General features: G+C 33.2%; 1 protein-coding gene across 8 annotated transcripts in view; it reads right to left on the bottom strand.

Annotated features, from left to right (window-relative positions):
* LOC143185088 (rap1 GTPase-activating protein 1) overlaps positions 1-26,056 on the bottom strand; it is a 147,136-nt gene that overhangs the window by 65,715 nt on the left and 55,365 nt on the right. The window contains exon 1 of one of the 8 annotated variants that reach the window (XM_076387816.1): positions 13,727-13,974. The exons of the other annotated variants lie outside the window; for them this stretch is intronic. Within the exon in view, the coding sequence (XP_076243931.1) occupies positions 13,727-13,845 (119 nt within the window). The 5' untranslated portion in view covers positions 13,846-13,974. Of the gene's footprint in view, positions 1-13,726; positions 13,975-26,056 lie in introns of those variants that run through there. 8 annotated transcript variants of the gene reach the window in all.

Raw genomic sequence — 26,056 nt, 5'->3', positions numbered from 1 at the left:
AAATAAAACCGAACTGAACCTCAATTAATAAATAATATCTATTTTTATTTTATTTATATATGTACTCGTATTTTCGTATTTTCACATAAAATATAATTATGCTCTAAAGTTACTTCGCTACCGTTCCTTTATTCAAAAAATTGATAGCAAAATAAGACCTGAAATAAAAGTTCGTTTACAAAGTTTGCTTAAGGAACTGTTAATCACCAATATTTATTTATTTATTTTTTTTTTTTTTTAATTAAACGTCTGATTTTACAAATAAATTCAACGCAAATCCACATTGAATCTACGAGCATTTCTCTGCTATTTAGTACTATTTACTTCCGATAGAGTTGACGGTCAATCGATTATGAACTCAAACAAGGAGAAACGAAAGCAGAAAACAGGAAAAAAATGGATCTTGTAAAGTGAATCGGTGATGATCCTCGGGGTTGTTGCAGCGGAAGACGCATGACTCACAAAGTACCCATTGTACTCTACACCCTGTCGATTATTATTACCGTATTACAATGGGTCCAGTGATCAGTTCCCTTACCATTCGTTGCGTAATGGCACTCATATTTCACGTTCGAGAACGCAATAACGCAAATAAGTTTGAGACATTTGTCAAACGGATCCGACATCGAGCAAGATTTTTAGCACGTATGTATATGACTATACTCGATATGATGAATTTTAGAAATTTTGAAAAAGATATCTATGTACATACACGTATGTACACATGTAGGGTACCTATGTATGTACATTAGTTACTTGAAAAGTGAAATATTTGGAAAATTTTAGTATCCCATACTAAATAAAATTTATTTAGATTAAGAAATAGTTGCAATTACGACAAGTCTTTTTATACCAATAGCTGACTCGCTCTCTTAGTTATCTAGTGTCTGAAAGATTTTTAAATAAATATAAATTTGAACAATAAAAAGATGTTAGCTATTTTATTTATAAATAGGTTAACAAGTAACGGATGCGAGTTATGGTAATTGTTATGATTATTATTATTATTACCGTTATTATTATTGCAAAGATCATCAATATTAGCGAGAAAGCAATAAAAAATGAAGTACCAGCATCCCCATGAATCGTATTTGAATAACAATCGACCACTCTTCTCGATCATCAGAAAAAATGTAGACGTAGAAAAAGAGGAAAAAGTTCGATGGCCTTTCGCCAAGAAGACTAGTGCAGGCTTGCCGCAGGGGTCGTTGATAATGATCTCAAGAGGGGTGGATGACGCGTGACTCACAAAGTGCCCACTGTCCCGCACAACCCCACCGATTACACCATTGTGGAAGCTCGCAGCGAGGAATGGGAGGGCCCGGGGCCTCATCGACCCCCGCTCCCTGCATTATATTCGCGCTTCCGTATACGATGAAATTGTGGTTACAGTGTACGACTCCATTCACGAAGATTACGTGCTCGATAACGTCTGTTTTGTGCAAACATGACTCTCTGAGCCCCTAGCGTAATCGGATTGATTTAATAAAGCGTGTACACGGGCCTAGGCTGAACACGTTTGACGTATTAATACAGCTACGGTCGCGGCTTTAAGGCATCTGTACAAGCTGAAAATGTGAGGATCTAGGCAATGAATGTTTAGCATTTAGACGGAACCGGAAATTCAAAAATTTCAATGTTTTAAGAAATAGTAACTTGAAATATTTAAAAATTTAGTAATTACAGTATTTAAATGTGTGGAGACCGAAATATTTAAATATTCGAAATCTTGAATACGTAGATTTAAAAAAATTTTAATATTTGAAAATCTAAAACACTGAAATATTGCACAGTTGGAAATTTCAATATACAAAAATTTGTGTAAGAACTTAAACCTTGAACATTTAGGTATTTGAGAACATAAAAATTTTAGTAGTACTAAAAATGTAGAAGAATTTAAGCTTATAAATATTAAGGCGAAATTCCTCTGAGGTAACACTAGGCGACATGTAGCGTGTCACAATATTTTTGTTAAAACACACATTTTGAATATGTTTGTACTTTCTTAGTTTACGAAACTGCAAGGCCTGCATAGGGCAATAAAACATCTGGTGACCATCACGGTCAGGGTTATTAGCGTAGGTACTTCGGTGCCTTGCAGATTTTGTCAGTTTTGACCGTGCAACCCCCTCTCTATTACTATTTCCCACCTCTATCAACTGTAATGGCTTGGAAGCTTTCCTTGTAAGAGAAAAGTCGAAGGAGGTTCAGAACAGTTTAGAGAGTCAAACATACGACACTCTTTCAGGAAACAAATTGTACATTTTTCCGAAAAGTAGTTTATACATATAACTAACCCATCCTCACAAGGTTAAGTTGGGGTGTGTGATTACACGTAAAGTCTTGTACCACGAAGTTACGTGTATAAACAATTTTATAAGTTAAATAATAGATATATAAAGATTTTACAATAATTGAAATATTATTTAAAAAACCATCTAATGGTTCTATTCATAAGAATTTCTCTAAATAATTTTCCAATTATTATAAAATCTGTATATACTATTTAACTTAAAAAATATTATGTCATGCTACAAGTCGCCTAGTATTGTCTCATTGTCAGTGGAATTCTGTATTTAGAAATTTTGGCATTCTTGAAGATCTTACAAAATTTGAAAAACATAAACATTTTAAAAATTTTGGAAATCTTGGAGATTTCAAATTCAAATTCTTTTTCCGTAAAATATACTACAATTGTTATCTAAAAGCAGTACTAATCATGAACAATAACAATAACTCTTCCTTGCATACAGTAGAATGTACAATACACAAATTTATTTACCGATACCATTGAATCAACAACCCCGCAATTTAATTAATAATTCTGATACTTCATGCCATATTTGCCCCTGCAGAATCCCGATAATATACCCAGTAAACCAAACGATTTTCGGGCAGAAACGCACTCTAAAATCATCGTACGCGATGTTGCAACTATCTCAGAGATTAATTCTCCCTGATTCGTTCGAAGCTTCTTCAAACGATCCATATGAAACGATTACTCCGTGTAACCCAATTTGTTTATCTGCCTCGGTCAAATTCTGGGTACATACACGAAACCCTTGAATCGTATTTTCCCGTGATGCCACGGGATCAAATGGACCAGCTGTGGTTTGTTAGTTCCGCCTCGGCTTCGAAATTTCCCTTCATTTTCGTGGCCTCGCAATCACGTTTGTTTAATGAACGAACCTGCATGCAAAATCGAGCATCTCATCTAACGAATCCGATATTGGATATTAACAGTCCCCTGTGAGCTGCTTTGACAATGTACACACGTCGAACATGATGCATTTTCAATATTAACCCCTGGGTTCCAACATTTTACTCATCAGTGAGTGAAAATCATACATATAGCCATATCTATCAACTGTACACACATCCACAACGTCCAACGCACAGTGAGAACATGCAAAAATGTACGAAGACGTTGAAACGAAACTAACATTCATTATAATTGGTAAGTTATATAGAGTCTATACAATACTGTTGTATAAAATTATTGTCTATATTATAAACAGTAGATTATAATGTAGCAGATTTTGAAGGAAATAATAAGTTGTCAGAGTTCGAAGTATCATTAGCTAATTGAGATACACAATCGATATTGTTAAATTTGGCATACTCCATGCAGGAGCATCTTGATAAATTTTTTTTTGACGTTACTTGTATTTAATGCACTTTTATAATAATTTTTTCCATTATTAATACACCATACAAAATTTTTTGAAAAGTTCCATTAACATCATTGTAAGTATAGGTTTTAGAAAAACGTCAAGATATTTTATTTTTTTTAAAGTCTTTGGGGTCTGATCATTCTTCCTTATTATTTTGTTCGCTACATACATCCATGTCAGAATAAAGTGATTACACAGAGTCCTGTTTAAGAACATGGACAAGCAGTTTTTCGATAAATTAATCTAACATTGCTTCCTACAAGTTCATCCAATTGTTTTTGAAAATTACTATAGATACTTTTTGATTGATAAATTAGGTCAGCCTGAAAGAATCCGACATATTGGTTCAGGTCTTCCAATTTCACGCCCACGTAATGTAGTGAGAAAAAACTAGTCTAGCTATTAAATCCTGCGTTTGTATGTTTTATAGGTTTGAATGTTTAAATATTTGAGTATTGAGTATCGAGTATTGAATATTGAATATTGAATATTGAATATTTAAAAATTTTAATATTTAAATATTACAGTATTTGAAACTATTAGGACTATTTGAACATTTGGACCATTGGGCTATTTGAAAACATGACCATATTGCAATATCAGAATATTAGAAAATTTCAGTAGGTATTTGTAAATTTGAAAATATTTAAATGTGAAAGGTTTTAAAAATTTGCAGTATTAAAAAGCTTTTTTCCTATAACTTTTAATTTCAAAAAAAGTTTAATTTCCTGGAATCTAACCTGGATCATTTATTTCTAATCTATTTATAAATGATAAAGCTGATGACTGTTTATGTTTCACATTTTTATTGCACGCTAAAGACCTTTTTTAAAATTTGCATATTTAAAATTCTTTTCCCACAAACGTTTCCGTTTAATTGTGAAAAATGATACATGGTGAGACTTTTTGGTTAACAGATCAGTTAGTAAATTAGATCAACTTGTACAAATCCGTCACATTAATTTAGGACTCTCAAATCTACGCCCACATAGAAACTCTACAATATCTGATGAGAAAAAACTGGCCAAATCATCAAGTTCAGCGTCCCACGTTTTATAGCCTTCGCACTTTCCTCGTTTAATGTTTGGAAAGTGTGTTGCGTAGAATTTGTAGCGAACATAAAACCAATGGCGTAGGAAGACGAGAAAGAATAATAGGTGAGGAAACACGAAACCGTGACAAAGAAATTGATTATCTTAGCGAATGTATCGGCGATGTAAATCAATTTTACACATCTTCGATTATACGATTTCGTTCGGCCAATGGTTCCAGCTACATCACCGATTTTGCTGCGAATCATAGGCGTAGGGACAGTGGCATTTCAATTGCGATCATTTTGCCCTGCACGCACACAGTCTCATGCCGATTCGTGAACGAGTTTACGACCTCGTTTCTTTCTCCTCTCTTCTTCACTCACTTTCTCTCTCTTTCCCTGCCAGATTAGGAGTTCATGCGTTGCTTCTTTTCTTGCGCGAGACAAGCTTGTTATGGCCACTTAATTGCTAGTTTCCTGTCCAGAAGCGAATCTCGCTGAACGTCCCTCCCACGTCAGAGGCGGAACTACATGCATCGGTCCCCCCTTCTACTCAGTACTAGTAGGCCTAAAAAGTGGTCAGGTTAACGACTTTTCAATCATTCGAAATTCAAAAATAATAATAATAATAATGATTCAACAGATAAGGGAAAATTCAGTGGAGATTTAAAGTTTTTAAATATTGAGAATTAAAATATTATTACGACCTTGATACAAAAATAATCTACTAAATACAAAATTTATAATTATGTAACATGATAATTATATTCACAATCCACTAAAAGGTTACAAATTTACTCGTACATTCAAATGATCGATATAGGTTTTATAGAATTATTAGAAATGTTAAATGACAGAAAGCGGAAAAATATAGATACTATTGTCAATAAGATCTGCATATTTTATAATCAGAAATTTAGCAAGACTTTAATAAAAATATCAAATTCAAATTGTCCTAATTTCCATGCGAGTCATAGTACTGGGAACATATTTCAGTTTTAGTATTTAATAATAACCGAGTGAAATTTGAATTTCTAAAGCATATCTATAGTTAATTATGTAGATTATATTTACACACAATTAAAATTTATTAACAATGGGGTTAAAGTTTGTTTAATACATTTCAAGTCTCCAATAATATGGAATTACATTTCTCTGTCAATTTCTAATCTTCTCAATTGTTTTATTATTTACTAAAAGATATTATCGTATAATTGTTTGGTTATAACCGTACATAAAGACAGTTTTATGATGAACATTTTTATATATTGCGAGTATATAATTAATAGTTGTGTGAACATTAGTCAATTTCTATTCCATATCACTGTTGATTTTGTTTTTTTTAAGTTTTCTTCAATTGTTCCTGCTGTAAACTGCATATCAGTATCAAATTGTTACTATTATGTCAGTATAATTATTCATTGTTATTCTAAGTTTGATTTACTATTATGTTTTATTATTACTATCATAATATTAAAATAAACTTGCCGTATCATATTTGGGGATTTTATTCTCGCGTTATCATAGCCCGCTAGACAAGTCTAGAAGTATGTACACGTCTATAGACCACGTATGCATAAGTATTGAAATGCATGTATAGTGCTTGAATAATATGAATATTCAGCTGTGCATTAATTAATTATAATTACTAATATCCATAATCAATTTCACTAGAGTTTCTTGTTCGTCCACTGAACTTTCTTATAGTGACTCAGCAGGAATTAAATTGGGGAAAATTAAACTGGCAAACATTAACATATTCGTCACCATATATGTTGTCATATGTGTGCATGTATTGATGCATGGATTGATGCATGCATATGAATGAATATTTATATTGGTATATACATTAGAAAATTAGGGTGTTAGAAAATTTCAGAGATCAAATAGAGGAATATTTGTAAATTTTAAAGTTAAAATATTTGAAAATATGAAAAAATTTGAAGATTTCAAATAATAGGAAGTTTATTGGTTTAAAATTTGAGAATTTTAAGATTTGAAGACACAAATACTTGAAGATACAAAAATTTCGGATAATAAAAAATTCAAGGTTTGAAATTGGGAGATTCAAAACTTTTTAAATTTGAAATAGTAAAAAACTGGAAGATCCAAAATTTGAACATTTCGAAATGTTTGATTGATTTCCACATGCTCTCTCGCTATTTTGCGTGAAAAGAAAATAAGTAGCACTGTTCGCAGATCACTAGAACAACGAATAAGGAAGCAAGTACTTAATTAACTTCGTGTCCCTATTAACAAGATGCGTCTCGCTTGGTCCAGCAAACGATGACGCAATACTTTGAAAAACATTCTTTTCGCGCCATCAACGAGGGTAACCGTCTCCTGGATCTTTGACCCCCTTTAATTCTATCCAATTTTCAGACGCGTTCCACATTCCTGTCAGATCATGTCACTCCTTCCGGTCTGCATCATGCCCGATGTCATCAAATAACAGGAGGGAAAACTGTCGCGCTTCCAGCGAAATTCTCTACGTTGTTATTCCCCAGATACTACAGTTGAATCACTAATAGCAAATATCTAAATTCTTTAGAGATTATAATGATAGGAATCATGTCACAGTAAAAAAAATCTGGACAACTGAATAAATTGTACTTTTATACAAAAACAAATTTATGAATATCAATGTTGTTAGAAAAGCGTATATTTCTATCCAGTGAGAGATACCAATATTATACGGGGTGGACTATTTAGCTTCAACTATCGAATTCGAGCATTATTTTCGAAACCTTTACTTAGTGGAGTAAATTGAACCAGTGACACGCCAAAAAGAAAATCCTCTAGGCGTCCCAACAGCCTATGAGGATCCAGTGGACAAAGGTAACCTAAAATCTAACTATCTTGCATTCTATGTTATGAGGATAGTTCAATGTGCATTATCTCTGTACAATGTGTCAACTTAGATCAACTGGGTCCTTATAAGATGTTGGGTCATCCGAGGGATTTTTTTATACTTGTCTACTAAGCCAACTTAGATCCACTGGATCCTTACACATTTGCCGCTGACGCATAAACGTATACACGCGTAAGCGCATACGTGAGAATATTCGATTCATATTTTTGCTTATAACCTTAAAACTAAGGCCAACCGCCTATCATATGCATAAGAAATAGTTGTTTAATATTTTATCATCTATAATATATCCAAAAATCATCGAAATCGATGGTGGTGTAACTAATCTACAGGCTCAACGAATTTTCAAACACTCAAATATTCTAACATTAAAAAGAAAAAGAAAATTTGAATATCTAAATTACCGACAATTTTTTAATTTGAAAACCAGAGATGGCTCCCCTTAAAGAAACCAAAAAATATCAATCAAATATTATCGGCCTAAGTGAGATCTCAGAAATCAAGTATGTACTATCCCAGCGACAGGGGAATAATTCTACTATTTTAAGAATACACAAGCGCCAGGGGTGAAGTACATATATTAAAATATTAACGCAGCCGGCTCCGGAAAAGTATGACGTATGCTCATAATAGCTTCTCACCCTAGACCCGCAAGTTCGAGCCGGTGGTAAGCTTCCCTTGTGATCCGGATTTTCGAATCGAGGGTCGATCAGCAGGCGGCTCGTAGCACGGGTCTTCCCCGTCGAAGAATGATTTAGTGGTGGCCCGCATTCAGCGAGAACACGCACGATTTCCAACCACGTGGGCGGAACGTACGGATTAATTTGATCACGCATGTGGTTCGTTTGCATTCTACACACATTATTCACAGGCACACGCCTTTTTTTAAACAATTATGGGATCATGTATCGAAAACTAGGATTATGATCCTTAAATAGAAACAAACATATTCATGAGCGTGGTGATCTTACTATATTTTTAAGTACTGCATATTTAAATTCGAATGTGCGAAACATAGTTGCTTTATTTTTGCTAGCATTAATTTTATTGTCGTGACTGCAGCAATGTTGCTAGTGTCAGAAAATAATCGTTCGAAAAGTGTAGAAAAAAGAAGGAAACCATGTTCCTATTTCTGCTTAAGTAAGGAAGTGCAGATTTTCTGGCAACTGACATTGGTGACATCTTTACAGCTATGAGAATGAAATTAATATTAGAAAAAGTATTAGAAATATTATTAAATAGATTAAAATATCAGTAACAATTGTAGTGCTACAAAAAGTTAAATACTAGTATTAAATACTAGTTTTAGTATTCCATAAGCTGCAGGTTTAGAAGGAAAAGTGGTCAAAAGCCAATTGCACAAGTAAGCGTAGAATAAGATCAATAGCCACGTTGAAAGATATCCTGTGAGATATGTCCCTGAACGCGTACCTCAGCAACAATAGATGATTTACACCTTGCGCACTCGAGGAGACACTCTGCTCAAGAGAATGTTAAATATTTTTGCATATTCGATGGTTGGTACACGGACTCAAGCCTCGGAGGCCGAAACGAAGATATAAATTAACATATGAGTCGAGAACAAGTGACCGTATGTTCATGGTATCTTGCTTCTCTCTCTTTCTATCCTTCTTTCTGATGCGTTTGCGCAGCTGCCACAGTTCCGTCTATATCCGTGTCGTTCCTTTTTCCTGTTTCACTCGATGTCTGTATCGTCCATCCCTCCTTTTACACTGGATGAATCGAAGCACTGTGGATTGTACAGTATCCGGAGCATTTTCAATCGAACAAGTACATAATTTCAAAGAGGAAACTGTGTCATTACGTTTATATGACGAAGTGTTTTGGAATGTGTATGTAATAGATAATAATTTCGATTTAGAAACTTTGTAAAGGATGATGGAATTCTTAGAGATCATGAGACTTGAAAATATTGCGAATCTTAGAAATCTCGTAGAATTTGAAACCCTTAGATACATCTTGAAAATTTTGAAGAAGAATTACATAGTGGTGATTTTTCAAATTTTAGATAATTTGAAATTCTTGAAAAACTTGGAATCTGGGCAAATCTTGAAAACCGAGTTAATCGCGACGAGGAAGTTGAATCATTACGTTCTTTTGGTGAATTATCTTAGAATACATGCGTAACAATTGATAATTTCAACTTGAGGATCTTGAGAAGGATGCTGTGCATAAGTTAATAATGTCAAGTGTCACAACGGCCTATCAACCTAACAATTAACACCCAAATGTAGCACCCAGACGGAGCTCAACAATTATAACATTTAAATCACACCGAAATAGCCCCTTACAATTGTGGGAAATTATTCAGCATTTAATTTCGAAATAAATTTTTATAAATTTTGTACACTGATAACACTTTATTTATGAGAAATCAGAAACTGTAAAAGCTGTTAGAAACGCAGTGTATAGACGATTTTTTAAAACCAGATGACTTTTGGTTTACCTTATGCGTATAAAATAAAATAACACGTTCTTTAAAGTAACATCTTGAATAAGTTATTTCTGAGCGCTTATACGCCTGCGCAGTGACCGAAATATTGAGATAAAAGTTCAGCCTGGACAGGTAGTGATTCCGCACGCGATCCGGAAGACGCGACTGAATTGCTGGCCTATTTTGCATTCATTAATTCCTGGCAGGCGCCTCGTTGTTAACTACATTGCATCGTGACGATATTCTTATCTCGCTGTGGTTTTCGCAGAAATGAGGAATAATAGAACAGAAAGGTCCATTGTGTAACAGCAATGACGATTACTCGTTTGCGTTTCGCGGAACTATGAAATGGACGAATCGCACAGTTAACACAGACTGTAACATTCTCCAATAATGATTACTAATTTGTATACGGAAAGAATACCATTATTAAGCTAATTATATTACTTTTCCTATAATTGACCTCAAGCTAAGCTTCACTTCAAGCGCACTGTAATTGCATCCTGGCGTCCACGTATCGAGGCTTAGTAGAAATTCGTTTTGGAAATGAAAATGAAACCATTTCATCGTACATAAAAGGGGGTTTTTTCTCTATCTGTTATAGATGCAATAAATTTTCCAACGTAAAGCATAAATATGTTCACATTACGTGTACAAATACCGCGCACATATGCACATATGTCCCACGTGACACCTTAAATGAAACATCAGAGGGCATAGAAGGGTTTAAAATTTATTGGGCCTCAACGTCATCGGATTTAACCAAGTTTTGAATGAGTATACGAGCGTTACCCAAAAATGAACATCCGATAGGGGTTGAAAAAACGGTGTTTGCCTTTATACCTGCACAATCCTACCTTTCCTCAGCCTTTAAAGCAAATCAGTATTGATCCTACTAATACTGAACCCTGAGTCTATGGGAGATTTCAGAAACCTGCACTTTTTATTTGAACATCAGAGTTTAGCCAGAGTTATTAGTTAAGTTAATATTAAGTTAAGCAATTATTAAATAGATTACTTTCTATATCTTAGGTCTAATTCTTTTAAGATAATTATAAAGATCATAATACAAGTAATAAATATCAGCAAGTGCTATAATAATATCTTATAAACAATAAATTCTATTTTCTAAAATTGTTTATTTTGAAATATAAAAAACACGGAAGCCTGGTAAGTAAACTGAAAAAAATGATACCTAAGTGAACCATATTCCTCAATAAAAAATTCAATATCTATTAATGCTAAACTAACAGTGTGAAAAAATATAAAAAAGACTTAGGAGAGAAACCATTAACGTAATCTAGTATGCCCAACCCTCATCATGTTAGACATTTATTTAACCTCCAGTTATGCAATAATGTGCGCTTAATCCCCAAACAGATCAATAGAGGTGCTCATACCAAAGATATCCTTAGAGAGAAAAAGGCAGCACCTTTAATCTTTGGTCAATAAACAAAAATTTTGTTTATACGTATAAATGGCATCTGACAAACAATAATCATGATGTTTTCCTTCGTTATATTACCGTCATAATGGGGCAATTATGAGTCCAACAGTTGGACGTTAAAAGCTTTTGTCCGAATATGCTACTGTCACTATGAAGCTTCAACGCATTTCTATGAAACCTTATTTTCAAATGTTATACTACTTCAGAATAGGAAAAGGTCGAGAATATAGTACATTAACATAACTATCGTAAATAGAATTATGGTAATCCAAAGTGACAAATATATTGTCAGCCGTCGCCATAAATATTCATCCGGAACGCTTAAACTATTTCCATAGAACGAACTCAAAATTCTGGATGGTTCTTTGGGAAAACATTTGGTGTCTGATTGCGATTCAATATTATTACCTCCACAATTTCTCTTTCTTATACATACAGTAAAAACAATGCTTAGTAAAACTTGCGTAGTAAAAGCTACTCGTATTGAGGAATTGACGCACGAAAGAAAGTACAGTAAAGGTACTAATTACTGTGTGCTAATTGATTATGTACTGTGCCCTCCTAGCCTTAAATAACCTGAAAATCCTCCTAGCCTTAACCTGAAAATATTTGTTTCTTTTTTTTAATAAAATCAATTATTTTCAGGTTAATGATGCTATATCTTGTTATTTATGAAAATAAAGAGTGGAGGCGGGGAGGGAAGCAAAAATCAATCAGCAGACAGTAATTCGTACCATTACCCTATGTAAGTACATGAATTCATATGTATGTAAGATATTGAGCCTAGCAAATATCTGCAGCTTTCAATTACAATTTTTCGATTAATCATCAACTTAATGTCAAATTGCTGCGCGTAAAATATCAGAAAGTTTTTACGTCAAAAATAATCCTGTAATAAGTATAGCCTCATACACAATGTGTTTAAATGGGAAATATTGTACAACATAGGCCTAGGCCCATTTAAATAATTAAATAAATAATCTATAACATCACCTAGAAACGTAACTTAATTAATTATATGTATTTTTATAATACTAACAAAAATATATATGTCCAAGTTTCTTTTAAAGTGGGACAACGTGTCACAATTCAGCAGAGAGATGATTTCTCAAGGGAAAAAAATCGAAAATGAAGAATAGAATTTTCAACTGAGGTTCTGTTTTAAAGAAAATGGATTTTGTGTATATACGTATTATGTATATACAACATACATAAATGATGTACATCTAAGAGTTAAGTGTACGTATGCACGTATACTTTGTATGTATGTATGTATGGATTATCTATATGTATTTATAACGTATATATATATTGTATGTGTAGCATATATATATGTGTTGTATATATATATCAACGTATATATATAATTTATATACATTGTATATATAATATATACATACTGAAAATAAATTTTTTTTTTTAAACAGAACCTCAAATAAAATTCTATGTTTCATTTTTGATTTATTTTTTGTATGTATGTATTACGTATATACATGCATACAAAGTATAAGTGCATACGTGTACTTGACTCTTAGATAGTGCCTTGATAAAGTTTGATAGAGGAGTTGAAACGGTTCCAAAAATAACTGTTGGAAATTTTTATATAATTGTCCAGACTAAAACAGTTATGTGTGATGATTCTGATACATATTGAGAATTTATTTCAGAACCGTTTTGAGGCGAAAAATATTGTAACAGTTATATGGAACTGACATAGAACTGATGTAAAACTGAAAACGAAATCGATATAGGCCAGAATCATTATATCCTAACAGTTATAACATTTTGTATTTCGGTTTTTATAACAGTTTTGAGAACCAAAACCGATATCATAACTATTTTTCATCCCTGCTTTGGTTTACATCTTTATTTTTATTTATGCTTGTGTTTATAAATATATTTAAAGTAATTTACTACATTTGAAAATGTACGTATATAAAGATTGCAAACTTATTAGAAAAGGTTTGTAGTATACCTTGAAAATTTAGATTTTCGAAAACTTTACAAAAGTTTGAAACATTTATAAAATTGTATTCTTTAGTTTCGACTTACTTCTCCATAGAGAATTACCCTCTACTCGTTTATATTACACTTTACAAGACAAGACACTCTAATAGTTATTCTGAAATTGTTTTGATTAAATCCATTGAACAACTGATTGTGAGGCCTAAAAACACCTATAAATCACATATCCAAGATTTGGAGGAAGAAGTTCGCAGTACAAAAACCCTTTTTATCACAGTACCTTTTCTTAGAGAGAAGGGTGTAGGACTCCTTAGAGCCGGTGCAAAGTCTCATCCGCATTTTGCGTGCGGTTCTGTCAGCGCCCCTCTTCTTGGTTACTCCGCCGTCCAAAACTGGCATCCAGGCGAGTTGAACGCGCAATCAACGGCAACAGCGATCATTGAACACCACCCACGGACATCAACAACACACCCACGTAACCCTTGTTCCCTCTGTCTCTAAACTTCACGTTCGACAACTGAAGCAGCGATTAATCGTCTACCACCCGCACGGTAATTATTTTGTCGACTGTTCTAGCCAGAGTAATATAATTTACTGCCCGTGGTTCTTGATCCTCAAGTCTTATCGATGAGACCTCGCCCTCCCACGAATCTCCACCCATACAAGCCTTCTGCTCCTCCTCGCAACTATTTCCAGCGATAAGCGAGCAGAAACACTCCTCGCCGGATGCTGCTCGCTCGTGACACGTTTCTACTCACCGACGCCTCGGGATCGATTTCCAGATCGGTTAATGCACGTTGGAGGAACGACTATGTCACAGGAACGAAACGCGCGCGCGCGGGCGCTTGTGAGTGACCTTTTTGCTTCCCAATCGCAGGCCGGCTGATAAGCGTAAGTGCAGAGGCAAGAAGTCACGCTCTACAAGGAGATCAAAGAGCTTTGGTAGCAGCTTGAGAGGAGAGATTTCTGAGGAGATTTCAATCGAGATTGATGAATACCCACGTGGTCATTTTGGGTCAGCTATTGAATGAAGTTGCAATAGCTCACTTTATTGTTCTAGTGGGTGGAGCTTGTGAGGTCAATGACAGCGTTCTTGAGACGAAGTTGAAGCTCGTAAAGAGAGTCGTTACTCCTTGGGACAATGTTAAGCTCGTTTATTATTTGCAGTATTTTGTAAATTAATGATGCATTTATGATGGAGATGGAAAATATGCAAATGACACTACACTCAGTAGCAACAGTAATTTAAGAGTAAATGGAAATATCACTTTGAAATGATTCAGGGATTCCAAACACAGTTTACTTCCAAACACTGCTATCACTGAATCCCTAGAAATCATTGTCTGAGATCACTGACACGTTGTAACATCACGTATTTACAATGAGTTTATTGTTCAATTACCCCGAATCGCCCATCAAAATGAAGAAATACTTCTAAAATGGGAGAAAACTTCTCAGGAATGAGAATTATTCAATGTGGGCACAACGATGTCACGAAAAAGTTCTGAGAACTTGGCGGTTCACTAATTGTTGAGTAGCCCAACGTTATATTCGAACTTCTAAATCTTGTCAATTCACTTGTCTTTTTGTTTAACACCAATTGAACACCACAGACATTAGAGATTGTCTAATCCAGTCTAATCGAATTGAAGTGGTAACATAGTCTGGTCTTTCATGAATCTCTTTGGCAAATCCTGGAATTCAGTTATTCGAATTCACACAACTATCCACTGAACACGACAGACTGAGCTAGTTAGTCAATTATTATTCTATCTGTCATATAATATTACACAGACACAATTAGTCCTAAGCAAACTAATAACACTACCAAGTTTGGTTCTCCAATAATTGACTTTCGACTCAATTTCTCAGTTTCATCAGACTTGATAATAACAAGACTCCAGCATCCAATTAGGCTTTCTGAGTCCGAAATCTCAGGTTTCCACAGATCTTAACAAGTTTGCTTAGTAATTTGTCACAATTGTCTCTTCATATAACGGGATAGATCCAAGAATATCATTTCAATAACGATCCTCACGATTTAATCTTAAATGTAGCCAGCACAAGGCAGCACAGTACCAGTACGAGCTGAACGCTCGCGACGCTTCGTATGAGCAAATTGTGCTGATTCTGGGATGAGTAGCAGATAGAGGGGAGCAGAGTGTCCTTCGCGAATACAATGACGAAAGTCAATAAAAGCTCTTGACGCAAAAGTTCGAGACATCCGTAGATACCGAGTACTCGACACGCATGTAAATATCGCAAAGATAGACAGACGCTTCTTTTCATATTTTATTCAGATTCTTGTTCAGTTCTTAATAAAATAATGTGGTAAGCTTGCTGGTGACTGTGTATTCTCGTCATTATTTTTTACATTTAATGTTTTCAATCAGTTTTGGAAATCTGTATCGCTTTACTGAATGTACGATCAAATTTGGACACTCGGTGTTCCTTCGATGTACTTTAAGTATTTTTTCAGCGTACTGTGAATGTATTACTATCTGACATAGTGTAATACTACTCAAGTATTCACAGGGTACAGCAAGTAACAATATTATTCTTACGAAATTGAGGTAATGTAACTTTAACCAAGAAATCCAAGTGAACTTGAGCTCAGTTCAGAAGGTATCAAAACTGGCCAAACAATTCCAATTCACAAATATTGTCACTCAAATTCAAAACTTCAATTTTAGACATAACTGAGACACAAAAGTAGTCCTCTTCGGTTAATATCACACAAACCAAACACTATTTCATATCACATCTTATACTTTCTCAACGAAGTTTAATCGGGAGATTCCCGCTCGCGACATATACAGTAGTATATTGAAGGCAAGTTCTGACGAAACACGCGTAGATTCCCGCACGTATGCTTGAGTGGGTTTCGGCGAGGAACGCACGTGCGTATCCGTAGGCCGTCGGAGCGAGTATGAAACAAGAAGGCATGCGTCACGCGCTCGTAAGGCCCTGATGCCCCGATCCTAGTGCGCCAGCGCCGTAGGGGGCGCATCGCTGGGGGGAGGGGGGAAGGAGGGGGCAACGAGTGGGCCCTCAGAGTGAAAATATCTCTCCCCCTCCCCCTCACTACACAGCTTTTCTCTCTCTATCCGTTCTCCCACCTTGGCCTCACGTTTTTACTCGCTTACTCAGTCGCTTCTCTGTTCATTTCATATTTATCTTGAATCTGTGTTCTGAAAAAATTAAGATTACGCGCCGCGCGGGTTTCTATGGCATTCGTGAACATCTTTATTTATAGTGGTATATGGTATATACTGATTTCTGTATGGAAGGAAATGAGAACAAATACGCGGTGTCTCAGGTTTTTATATCCTATACAAATCTGATAAGGTATTGTATCTATGTACTTTGAATTGTGTATTGGTTCAAGTAAAGATGGAAAAACCTGTCTTACTCATATTTTTGCTGTCTTTTTTATCTCTTTCTTGAAAATCGTGGGAGGCATGTATTACAATTAAAAATTATGTATTCTTCATAAATAGATACTAATAGATACTAATAATGTTCTATTGAAAAATGAAAAAAAATTGAGCATTCTTTGATTCCAAATTGTATCTTTGGTCTCAAGATACATGTTTAAATGACAGATAAAAACGCATAAGAAGGTCGAGAAATGTATATGATCAAAATTCCATTTCAGGAACAATTATGATTTCTATGAAAAATTTGATAAATTTAAGATGAGTAAATTAGGCCTTTCCGTTTCTTTTTAATCGAACAACTAAAATAATTAATTAAATTAGTAGCATTTATTAATTATTTAATGCTAAGCTCGGAAAACAAAACAGTGAATACCCATCTTTACGCTACCGAATTTATATTATTTATATTAAAGTACCTAAAATTAATACATGTATATCATTTCCATGAAAAACTCCCTGAAATTTATAATAACTTTCCTTCTCGATATTTGAACTCTGTATATCTATATTACAAAACTGCTATAGTATACTGTACTCTATCATTACTATAATATTAGAATCAAATAATTTGATAAAACATAACATTATCTGAAGTGTAATAATTTTTCAAAATTTCAGAAAATTTTTCCCCAAAAAACTGAATGAATTTTTGAAGGGACGGGTTTGGATCCATTGCGCATGGTCTTCATTTGCATCTTTCTGCAGATTTATCCAGCGTCACGTAACGAACACTGTTCCGTTATGCATTAAACGTGTGCATGCACGTGTTTCTGGAACTCTTGGCAGCGAGAGGATTTAGTACCGTAGGGGATAATCGTCGATCATGAAAATCAAGCTAGCAATTAATCACACACTAACACATATTTTGATCTCCGATCCTTTCTACCGAGAAGAAACACTATCGGCAGTTAAGAACTAAAGAAATTCCATTAATGAGCTCGTAACAATAAATTTTGAAATTAAATTAAAATTGTTTAAATCTACTGAAATCGAGGAGCAGGGCTATTCCTAGCGGGGGTGTAGAAAGTATCCTTGCACTAGGGCAGCCGAACCCAAAGGTGGCCACAGAACCTCTTATTATATGTAAAATTTTTATTAAAATCTTAAAAAAATAATACAAAAGTAACAATCAAAACTTTTTTTATAATTATTGACCTTTCAGACTTTCATTATTAATTGAATAATATTAAATTAAGAGGGGCGGTGATATAGTTTCTACATCTGGGCGGTCAACTGCCTAGCAACAACACTTTTTTATGTACTTCTATGAAATATTCAATTATTCTCCTTAATACACGAATATAAGATTGTTTGTTACTTATTTAGACCCCTGAAGCATTGGTTAAGTCAAAGAAGGATAGTGATTATGAACGCACTTTCGACTTTTGAACCTAAAATTTAGTAACATAGTACATATATTTAATACCAAAATATAGCAATATATTTAATATAAAAATTGTTGACTTGGATAATTTCTTTGTTTCTAAAAGATTATATATATATGAAAATTTATTATTATTTTATTATTTTGTTACTTATGAGAAAAACCCATTAACATAAAATATGTTCATGTGTGAAATAGAGAAGTCAATTGGAAAGTCGTAATATTTTTCAATACTTTCTAAGGATATAGTTTTCAGCGTGTTGAATAATATATAAAATTTAAATAATTCCAATTTTTTACTTCTTCAGTCAAACAATTATGAAGTTCTATGTTCTTTTTTTATTACGTGAAATCTACGATAGTTATATTGTATTTTTAGAGAATGGAGATACACTATTAGGAAAATTAGAAAATTCCATTTTCCCTTATTTATACAATTAACAGTAGATAATAATTTTTTACTTTTTATAAAGTCTAGCTTATTAAAATTTCCAGTTTCACTGAATTTCTCCTTAATTTTATGAATAAACCTTCAGACTATTTTTCCTAAACAGCATCGTCATATTTCGAAATCAAACTTGACTATAACATCAATTGTTTCAAATAAAGGAATATTGACCTTTTATTATAATAATCTCTCTTCGAAATGCAGTGATTTCAGCCAACATGTTCAGTATTGACGTATCAGTTGATAACAAGAAGTATATATACATGACTGCATAAACATGTATTTATAAAAGATAGCCTATCCATAAACAATATATACATACATGTATTTGCCTTGTATTTTACTTTACTTCATCAGTTGCATGGCAGACAGTTAATAATAGTCAAACGTGAAACCTTTTTTGCTTCAGTCCAGTAAAATGCTTCGTAATTTCTCTGAGCATAAAGTTAGAGTGCACAAAAATAATGAATATCCTTAGTGACATCACCATGACACCAACGACACTTCTTGCACCCTGTCTTAAACTTTGACAAATGTCTTTGCATTAATCATTCTAGCAACAACTAAGCATCAATCGTGAACGTATACTAATAGCCCGTTTGATAGGTCTTCCGTTCCTTCTTATTACAAGTAATAAAATGAACAGGAGCCATGCCTAGGGAATAAGGTCGTATGAATTATATAGCTACATTTTCAACAGAAGCAAATCGAAGGAAGGACGCGTCTTAATCAATTACCCTGACAAATTCCGTTCATGCAAATAACAAATGGGAAATGTTAAGTTCGCGTAAATGTCGCCATTTTTTGTGCAAATTCACACTAGCTGATCAAATTATTAAAGTAATTTCGAATTACCTATTTAAACTATTATTAAAAACATTGATGTATGTATACAGTTCATAAATATAATTAATTGCGCAAATATTGTTAGTATACGTATATTTGAATAATCATTGAATACATAACGAAAGCTTTGAATATTCGAAGATGTGAATTTTTCATTTTTATTCTCCCCTGAAATAGATAAAATTTTCAGAATTTTAATATTTGGAAATATTTTAATTTCTAACTATTAAAATATATAAGTGTATAATTTCATATTATCAAATTTGTGAACTACTAAGTTTAAAAATTTTTAAATTTTAATTTAAAAACTGACAAAAACCGATGTTAATCGACGTTTCAATCAGGTTCAATGCGAACAAGATCAAAATGAACGCCACGTAGAAAGTATACAACACATGTTATGTACGTATCTATACCATTGCCGTATATACGTTTAGGTAATAGGTACTTACATACTTGTACCTTTTTATCGCGCATGCGCCAGTTAAGTACATATTTTTTTGGTAGATTCGTATCTAGCTACACATGAGAAGTTCGCAGTCTAGTGTATTATATATATATAGAAGTCTGTGATTTCAATACACCTTACTATGATCAGTTCAAACAATCACCTATCTGAAGTTTGTTATAAAAATTGAATTTAAAATACACTCAAAGTGAAATCATGTTTGTTGCAAAATTACTATTTCTGTAGAGGTAATCTTCGAAAAAATAATTTTTGAGATTAGACGTTATTATTCTAGAGGTAGTCTAAACAAAATAACAATTTGGCAGTATCTAGAAGTTATACACATATATGTATATTTTTCGTGTCAAATATTAAATCGAATATTATGAATACTATAAATATTATGAATTCATGATTAAAGATCAAAGTATGTACTATTTAAATAATGTTATCCCCTATTGCGGATCTTACGTGAATTTTAAATGTATAAAAAATTACAAAACACATATAAAGCATGAAACAAATTTTTAATTATATTTTACTTCTTTAGCTGTATTCACGAAGAAATGCATTTGCATAAAAATCCATAGACTACTTACATATCTATTTTCGCTCACTTTGAAACCACTGTGCAATGGTTTCGGGGGAGAACAAGAGACGAAGAGCACATTTTTCCTTCGATATAGAACACAATAACTTTGAGAACCATAAACTTCCATATAAGTGGAAAAACGCGTTCGCGAACCCCTTCTAACAAAGGTGACAATTTTCGAGGGTTGGCACGCGCCATATGCGACCCTAGATAACGCCAATTTCGAACAAAATAGCGGGAAAAGCTCTGGAACCGCATAATCGTTCAAGGGGATGAAAAATTAAACGCTCGGCTATTGTCGCTAGGTAATCGGTGACTGATTTCGATTCGAGCCCACCGAACGCTTTGGTCAGAAATCATTGTGGACAATGGGCCTAATTCGCTAAACCGTTTGGGGTGCGTTCTACCTGCGGATTGTTGATCTTCACTTCATTTTGTCACCGCGATATGCAATTTTCCATCTAACAAAATTTTTATCCAAATTTTGTCTAGGATAAAAGTTCCAATTAGTGACACCTATCAAATTACTATCACTCAAATATTTTACTTAAAATAACGACTGAACTTTGTAAAGTAATGTATTAAAAAATTTAGCGTACAATAAAAATTGTAATTTATGCATTATAAAAAGCAATACTGAATTCTTCTATTTCTTCAGTTTTATTGAGACTATCGAAAACTTGAAGCTAATTAAAAGAATGAAAGCAATAACTTCCTTACCATACTATGTAACAAAGAAGGAAGCAAGGACCTAGCGAAAACTCTGTAACTGTAATACATCAATTATTAACGTAAGAAAATATAAGTTTTTAAATAATACAGCATCGTAGTTCTTCTCAAACATCTCAAAAATTTATAAATTACTATTATGATAGTAGTTGGTCACACGAACGAAACCTTACGTGATTATTGTTTTAAAGTACTGTGCGTTGCAGTGATTTACAGTTTCGTTCGATAGAGTACGGTCAGTGGAAAACACCGACAATAATGCATCGGGTGACATTGGGGCATATGTGCAATGCTCGTAAACTAGACGAGCACAATGCTTGCTCTGCGGCCTGATTGCTATTGTTCCAAACATGTGTGCAGAAAGTCGACGATCTTGCAGTATTTGACGGTTACGCGCCATGAGGACATTGTTTACCTACAAAAGTCATCGTCAAGTACTCTTTTGTGAGCAATTTTTATTTTGGGTATCAATTTATTTGAGTACCTTCAAACTGTAATAAACGTGTATAATACAAATCCTAAAAAAATGTTGTGCAACCTTGAAAGTAAATGCAATACTGACAAAATCCAAACCTACCGAATTTGATCTGTATTACGGAGATAGAAACCATAATTACTTGTAGAAAAACATTTGTAAAAGATTTGTATTTGAAAGTGTCACTAGAGATTTTGGTATGGTTCTACTACACTGATTAAAATTTTGGAGAAAAACGCTAGGGAAGTACAGTATTTTGAAATTTGATACATTGTGTTTTATTTCGGGGACGGTACTATTCGTGTCCTGTGATAAGTCCCCTGGAAGATATTAAGGATAATGTTTCCCAGGAGACTTCTCGTGAAACACGAAAAATAGGGAGCTTAGTGTATTCTCTTTACTTATTTGCCTCTGATTTTCTTTATTATGCTGCATTAAATAAATGAATATAATTGCTAATGATAAGTGTAGTATGATAATAATTGAATATTGAATTTGCTTAAATAATGAATATAAATGTGTAAATAATTATTATTAAAAACATTAAATATTCAATCTGAATAAAGTTGCTTACATATTTTGAAATTTAACAAAAATTTAAGGCATTTTTTTTAAACCACTGTGCATATTGTGGATGGAAAAATTAAATAATGAAGCTAATAAGATGACTGGATATTGAAATAATTGAAGATGTATTATTGATGCATTATTGATGTATTGTACTTGAGTATATGAATAATTTAGGAAATATTTGTAGTTATTTAGACATTTGCATGAATGATTGCATAATTGAACAATAGAACAATTGAATAAATAAACGATTGGACAATTGAATAACTAAGAATTCAAATAATTGAACAGGTGAAACTTGAATATTTTAATACCTGACCAATTAAAGAATTGAGTATTTAGATAATTGGATATAATCATACATAAATAGTTTGTTATTTATACATTTGTACATTCAAATGCACGAATATTGAAACATTTAAAAATTTTCAAATTAAAAATTATTTATAATGAGACAACAATGTATACAAGTTGCACATTCAAAAACTTTTCAACTAATTATCTTGAAAGCAACGCATTTCCGGGGAAACCATGTGACACAAGCTAAACTCAGGCTAAACTTTTGGCAATTATTTCAATTCCATTTTTTTACACAGATTTAAAATTTTTAATATAATTTTTTTACTTTTTTTGTATTAGTAAGGGAGACCAGACACAAACATAACAATTTGGGTTTTTGACTCTATAAGTTCTAAGTTTTATAAAATATTTAAAAAGGTCGAAGAAGACAGTAAACCTACATTATTAAACAACGTAATCAAACAAAAAAAATAGCAATATATTATACCAAATTTTATAAATAAACCTTTTTTTAAAGCAACATGCGATAATTTGAGATAAGAACGATGGTAACATTCTATTTAAGTTTAAAAATTAAATTAAGTAATAGAAACAATACTTCTGAAAGGTATTTCTACGTATTTTAAAGGTAAAACTAAGCATAAATATCAACATAAACTTAACATAAGCTTTTAAGAAGCCAGCCCACGGTCTGTTTTTCTTTTACAAATGTTAGACATTCTCTAAACATTAATCCCGTATTTGAAGATTACATTTAAAAATTTAACAAATTCATTTTTGTCAGTTTATATGTATGTCGTATGATAGTCAAAACAGAATGCTTTTATTGTGTGCCAAAGTTGAGAAGTTGAAAATCTTGATAAGTTCCAAGATATGAATAACTATTTTCATAATCAGTATACAGGAAAATAACTTTACAAGCCTATGTGAAACAGGAGAATAATTTGACAAATTAACAGAAATTCAAAGTTATTACGTAGTTTCTAATAACAGTACTAAAGAACGTTGACTACTTTGATTGTATCACTCGTTTTTATTTATTTTTATGTTCTGTTTGAAACTTCAAAATCACTGGTCTGTAAAATTTAGGAAATGTGACTTAACAAGTTCTTTCCTTAATAAGTTTTATTAAAATAACATATCCGTTAAAGAAAAGAGTATAATGAAAAGTCGCAAGTTACAATCGGAATAAGATGTAACATCTTGTTACTTTTATTCCTACTAGCAGTATTTCTCATGAACGTGTTCTACAAACTAATCTAACTTATAATCATAACAATTTTTATACCTACCTATAAGGTCACTATTTGATGAGTACAATACAAAAAAAGCCAACGGATTTTATGACGCCAGAACAAAAGGACACGTAATTGAAACAGACCTTACCAGTTTATTTTTAATATACTATTTCAATAAAATGTTAAAATACGAAGAACCGCTTATTATCATGTGTTGCCAAAAATTAAGGTGGAGGACAGTTGGAAATGACATGCAAAGATGGAAGCACAAAATTATTGATCGATTGGTATTTGTTTTATAACGTTTGTTACATTTGTCCCATCTTACGTTTGTCTCTGGTCTCCCTTACACAAAAAATAGTCAAACTGAATTTTGAACAACTTTTACTTTTTATCTTAAATTTAAACGTTTTCCACAAGAGCGTTTCAATTCGTATCATACCTAGTACGTGTACCTACATGTAAGTGTAGATTTCTATATAAATTACATGCATTCGTATAATTTAGTAAATGTTTACGCACTTTTTTCTTTGTGAAAAAAAATCAAAATATTTCCATAAATTGATAATAATCACCTATTATCAAAAAGAGGAAATTATTATTAAAATCGCTGAATCCAGGACGTGTGACGCGCACGCAACTGTTGCTTCTACCTACATCTACGAGGACAATCTGCTCTAGCTATGTTCCTACTTATCTACCTACTCACCTACTCGCATGTATCCCAATCGCCTAACCCTAACCTATCCCGTTTCTGCAGCGCTCTATTCTTGCTTAACACAAGCAAATCTGTACACTGTGTCAAGCCAGCGAAAGCCTTTAAGGCACATTTCCACTTGTACAATAAAGCTCTCGAATAATAAAAAAATTTCAACGATACAAAAAGTTTTTATTTCAACATAAGTTATACGATGCAAACATGTTTTCTTGTGACCAATGCACATAAATCGACCAGAGACCAGACATTCTCATATTCTGAGATCTTGACTAGTTTTGAGTTAAGAATCTCTACCAAGAGAAAACTATAATTCTTAGAAATACTAAGAGGAATACTTAGAAATACTTGGAATAATCGTGAATACATCTACTATTGAATTTGTATTGAGACGGCACTGCACTTGGCATTTTCTGCTTTTCAAGATCTCTTAATACTGGAAACATTACTTACACAGTGTTTCGAATATTTATTCCATTGTATGTACACTCATAAAATCTTGGGAGTCAATATGCCGTCTCGATAAAAGTTTACTCAGGTACTCTCAAGTCATTTTCCCACTTTACAGTTCTCGATACAAGCTCATGCGAATGCATATAAATCTTCCCACAACCATTCTTCTACTTTACAGTATTGTCTCGGTACAAGCTCGATGGTACAGGTTTCCTTGAATCTACATACAATCAAATCTTGATATGATTTCACAAGATGGAATCGGATCTGAACAAAAAATGTTAAAGTCGTTTTTAAAATCTATTTCCATTTCCATTTTTGTTATAAAAATACGTGACTACATCATCGAGCTCATATCGACACAACAAAGTATCTAAGTCATATCGTTATCGAGGAGGGCGTAAGCCTTCCTACTTTCTCATCGACGGGCAAAATGTGACAATAATACGCGACGGATTTCGTAAACAACGAGATTAGCAGTCGCACGATAAACGAGGAGGCGTGAATACAACCGCGTCAGTCTCTCAGCGATAACGTAGATATCGTAGGCGATAACCTGTATTATGAATCACGGTGCTTGTTAATATGAAAATGATATTCGCTATTTCCCTCCGATTCGCTTATCTCGCACGAGCGCGGAAAAAGGACAATGCACTCGAGGAGTCCGTGCGCGGGAAACTTGTTCGGCTAAAGAAAAAAAAACAATGAAAAGTGTTACATAACGTGCTGTGCACGTTGTGACATGTGCAGAACAGCGCAATAAGAAAGCCTGTGAGTGCATGAAATATTATGAAGAACCTGATACACTGCACCGAAGCAAATAGAAATTATATACTGTTTTTTTCAATCCCATTTTTTGCACGGAGAATCTCGTTGAACTGGTGTAAAAACTTACAAATATATTTTTTAAATTTTAGTTCAAAAGAAACGTAAAGTAGAACGCTATAGGTACACAATTTTTTAAAATATGTT

The sequence above is a fragment of the Calliopsis andreniformis genome, chromosome 10 (assembly GCF_051401765.1).
Source record: "Calliopsis andreniformis isolate RMS-2024a chromosome 10, iyCalAndr_principal, whole genome shotgun sequence".
Classification (NCBI taxonomy): domain Eukaryota; kingdom Metazoa; phylum Arthropoda; class Insecta; order Hymenoptera; family Andrenidae; genus Calliopsis; species Calliopsis andreniformis.
Note: the sequence above shows the minus strand (reverse complement) of the source record. Positions and strands in the feature narration are given on the sequence as shown.